This window comes from Parus major, unplaced genomic scaffold (genome assembly GCF_001522545.3).
Source record: "Parus major isolate Abel unplaced genomic scaffold, Parus_major1.1 Scaffold911, whole genome shotgun sequence".
NCBI classification, from domain to species: domain Eukaryota; kingdom Metazoa; phylum Chordata; class Aves; order Passeriformes; family Paridae; genus Parus; species Parus major.
In genome coordinates this window covers 3,403-4,821 of record NW_015379786.1, presented here as the reverse complement: position 1 = coordinate 4,821, position 1,419 = coordinate 3,403, and the positions used below count along the sequence as shown (strand labels likewise).

Genomic DNA, 1,419 nt, shown 5'->3' with positions numbered 1-1,419 from the left:
GAATGGGAATGGGAATAGGAAGGGAGAAGGGGGAATGGGGAAGGGGAAATGGGAAATGGGAATGGGAAGGGGGAAGGGGGAAAGGGGAATGGGAATGGGAATGGGGAATGGGGAATGGGAAATGGGAAAGGAAATAGGAATGGGAACGGGAATGGGAAGGGGGAATGGGAAATGGGAACTGGGAATGGGAATGGGAAAGGGGAAAGAGAAGGGAAATGGGAAAAGGGGAAGGGAAATGGAAAGGGAAAGGGAAAAGGGAAGGGGGAAAGAGGAATGGGAAAAGAGAAAAGGAATGGGGAATGAGAAATGGGGAAGGGGAAGGAAAAGGAGAAGGGAAAGGGAAAAGGGGAAGGAAAATGGGAAAGGGGAAGGGAATTGGGAAAATGGAAAGGGAAGGGGGAAAATGGAATGGGAAAAGGGGAAGGGAAATAGGAAGGGGGAAAGGGAATTGGGAAAGGGAAAAGGGGAAGGGAAATGGGAAGGGGGAAGGGGGAATGGGAAGTGGGGAAGGGGAAGGGAAAGGAGAAGGGAAATGGAAAAGGGAAGGGGGGAAGGGAAATGGGAAAGGGAGAAGGGAAGGGAAGGGAAGGGAAAAGGAAAAAAAGGGGAGGGGAGGGAAATGGGAAGGGAAATGGGGAAAGGGAAATGGGAAAAGGAGAAGGGAAGGGAAAAGGGAAAAAGGAAAAAAGGGAAAAGGGAAGGGATCCCTGGGGAGGCCAACAAGGAGAACAGGGAAGCATCTCCCCTCCCGCCACCCCAAAATCTGCTCCTGCATGACCTGGGGATGCCATTCCCACACAAATCCCATTGGAATGGCGCTCTTAGGCCGTTATTCTGGAGCTTCCCTGTTCCCCCCCGTGGACCTCCCCACCCTCCCACCGCTGAGGCTCGGGGACAATTCAGGCTCCTGTCCCCTGTCCCCTGTCTGATCCTGGCGCTCCTTCCCCAGCACACGCACTACCCGCAGTTTTCCAGCCGGGAATTCGCGGGGCGGACGCGGCGCGGGCCCTTCGGGGACGCGCTGGCCGAGTTCGATGACTCCGTGGGGCAGCTGCTGCAGGCGCTGCGGGACAACGGCCTGGAGAGCTCCACGCTGCTGTTCTTCACCTCCGACAACGGGTGAGGGGTGGGGGGACACCCCAAATGTCACCTGGGTTTGGTGGGACATCCCCTAATGTCATCTGGGTTGGGTGGGAAACCTCCAGTGTCATCTGGGTTTCGTGGGGCACCCCAAATGTCATCTGGGTTTGGTGGGACATCCCCAATTTTCCCTGGGTTTGGTGGGACACCCCAAATGTCACCTGGGCTTGGTGGGACACCCCAAATGTCACCTGGGTCTGGTCGGACACCTCCAGTGTCATCTGGGTTTGGTGGGACACCTCAAATGTCACCAGGGTTTGGTGGGACACCCCAATGTCA

General features: G+C 56.2%; 1 protein-coding gene across 1 annotated transcript in view; it reads left to right on the top strand.

The window, feature by feature from the left end:
- Window positions 1–637: 637 nt before the first annotated feature.
- LOC107199520 (arylsulfatase A-like) overlaps window positions 638–1,419 on the top strand; it is a gene marked incomplete at its 3' end in the record, with an annotated part of 4,082 nt that continues 3,300 nt past the window's right edge. The window contains exon 1 of the mRNA XM_015616836.3: window positions 638–1,119. Within this exon, the coding sequence (XP_015472322.1) occupies window positions 785–1,119 (335 nt within the window). The remainder of the gene's footprint in view (window positions 1,120–1,419) is intronic.